The sequence below is a fragment of the Coffea eugenioides genome, chromosome 11 (genome assembly GCF_003713205.1).
Source record: "Coffea eugenioides isolate CCC68of chromosome 11, Ceug_1.0, whole genome shotgun sequence".
Lineage (NCBI taxonomy): Eukaryota > Viridiplantae > Streptophyta > Magnoliopsida > Gentianales > Rubiaceae > Coffea > Coffea eugenioides.
In genome coordinates this window covers 5715169-5717656 of record NC_040045.1, presented here as the reverse complement: position 1 = coordinate 5717656, position 2488 = coordinate 5715169, and the positions used below count along the sequence as shown (strand labels likewise).

Here is a 2488-nt window from a genome sequence, read left to right as displayed (position 1 = left end):
CAAGGTTCATTTCATTTGGCCATTCCAAGCCCTTCCGAACCTAAGGTTCAGTGAATTGTTGTTCTCAAATTCCCAAGTGGAACTTGTATCAATCATTTCACATCATCTTCTTCAGAACACCAGCACAAAAATACTGGAACTCCTTCCATCCTCCTCCTTCTCGATTCCTCATGGCAGACCCCCCAAGTCGAGCTATTACTATGGGAGTTGAGTCATCTAATCCAGATTTTGGTCGTCTTCCAAAGGCCACAAAAAACAAGTATACCTTAGCTTGTGCGCTTTTAGCTTGCATGTCATCAGTCCTACTTGGTTATGACACGAGAGTGATGAGTGGAGCAATGATCTACATACAGAGGGATCTTAAAATCTCCGATGTCCAACAAGAAGTCTTGGCGGGAACCATCAACGTCTACGCTCTTCTGGGTTCAGCCATCGCCGGTCGGACGTGCGACTGGGTAGGCCGACGATACACCATAGCCATGGCCGGAGTAATCTTCTTCGTCGGTGCCTTTTTTATGGCATTTGCCACCAACTATGCCTTCCTTATGGTCGGCCGGTTTGTCGCCGGGATCGGAGTTGGGTATGGTTTGATGATAGCCCCTGTATATTCTGTCGAGATCTCTCCGAGATCAATTCGGGGATTCACCACTTCTTTCACGGAAATGTTCATCAACTTTGGCGCGCTGCTGGGATACGTGTCCAACTATTTCTTCGCCAAGCTTGCCACAAACTTGGGGTGGAGATTCATGATGGGAGTTGGCGCAATTCCATCGCTAATGTTGTTCGTGGGGGGCTTGGTCATGCCGGAGTCGCCACTTTGGCTGGTGTTGCAAGGCAGAGTAGGGATGGCCAGAAGAATTTCGGAGAAAACCTCGGAATCTTTACCAGAAGCCCAGGAGAGATTAGCCGACATTAAGGAGGCTGCCGGCATCCCCAAGGACAACCACGACGAGGTGGTAGAGGTCCCCAAGACCAGAACCGGTGGTAGAGGTGCATGGAAGGAAATGTTCATCCATCCCACACGGGCGGTTCTGCACATCACGATCGCAGGCATCGGTTTATGCTTCTTCCAGCAAGCTAGCGGCATTGTTACGGTGATGATGTACAGCCCCACAATCTTCGAGAAGGCCGGTATAAAGAGCGATAGCGGTAAGCTACTGGCCACCATATCTGTTGGGGTCACCAAGACCATCTTCTTAGTGTCTGCATTCTATCTAGACAAGTTCGGACGGCGGATATTGCTGCTAACAAGCACCGGTGGTCTGGTATGCTCCCTGGTGGGACTGGGCATTGGGTTAACGGTGATCGATCATCATCCGAACGAGAAGCTAACCTGGGCCATAGCTGTTTGCTTTTGCTGCGTATTGTCGAGCGTAGCAACCTTTTCAATGGGGTTAGGTCCGGTTGCTTGGGTTTACAGCTCGGAAATTTTCCCCCTGAGGTTAAGGGCTCTGGGAAGCGGTTTGGCGGTGGCCATGAACAGGTTGATCAGCGGGGTCATTTTAATGACCTTCATTTCATTGTACAAGGCCATCACCATAGGCGGAGCATTCTTTTTGTTCGGTGGAGTTGCATTTGCGGCCTTCGTTTTCTTCTTTACACTGCTGCCGGAGACGAGGGGCAGAGGCCTGGAGGAGATGGAGGAAATGTTTGGCTCCTTTTTCAAGTGGAGGTCCACAGTCAAAGAGTTGGAGGAAAGAAAGAAATTGAAAGCTGAAGAGGAGAAGACGAACGATCTCGCTTAGACTATACTATACTATACTGCTAGTATTTGATTATGATTAGGTGAATCTAATGCTGTATACTATACTATATAATACTATAGTACTGCTATATCTAATGCTGTTGGTATTCAATTAGATAGCATCACGTGAGGCAAGACATGTTTATGTACATAAAAGAGGAATAATAAATCTAACATATTACATGCTTTTGGATAGAGAATGTTGTTTGGGAGTGGCATAGTTTTGGTTTATCCTAAAGTGATCAACATGTTTGATTTATTTTTCGTAGTCGAGTCATAGTCGGTTGCAAGGCACTAAGCCATCAACATATCAAAAAACATGTCCTTTTGGAGATCGAAATGTACTTTTTGGGCAGGTATGTTAGAAGAGTTTTGCTCATTGTAACGTTGTCGTCCACTAAAACTTTTGGAGAATGTACTTCCCACTTCATATGTAACAATACCATACTTCAGATATTGGATATGTCGACCCTCCTCATATAATTGGTATTATTCTGCTTTTCCACATCTGATTGCACAGTCTTAGCCATCTGATTGCACATCTGATTGCACAAACTTGTGCTTTTCCCACAAGTTGAAGATTAATTGATGCCATAGTTTTAGCCCTGATTGCACCATACATCAGAGCAGTTTCACCTCCCACCACCACCTTCATTAGCTCTTGACAGTGACTACAAAGCCGGAAAAAAATAAATCAAACGTAATTGCACAAAATCTTCTTGGCTACAGATTTTAGTATGTGGA

At 45.7% G+C, this 2488-nt stretch overlaps 1 protein-coding gene across 1 annotated transcript; it reads left to right on the top strand.

Moving 5' to 3' along the window:
* The first annotated feature begins 245 nt into the window (after positions 1-245).
* Positions 246-1745, top strand: LOC113751870 (putative polyol transporter 1). The gene has a single exon (XM_027296017.1). The coding sequence runs from the start codon at positions 291-293 to the stop codon at positions 1743-1745; it is 1455 nt and encodes a 484-aa protein (XP_027151818.1). The 5' UTR covers positions 246-290.
* Positions 1746-2488: the final 743 nt, after the last annotated feature.

Excerpts from the sequence above, each read along its gene's own strand:
- LOC113751870 (XM_027296017.1), top strand. The coding sequence starts at position 291 with ATGTCATCAGTCCTACTTGGTTATGACACGAGAGTGATGAGTGGAGCA.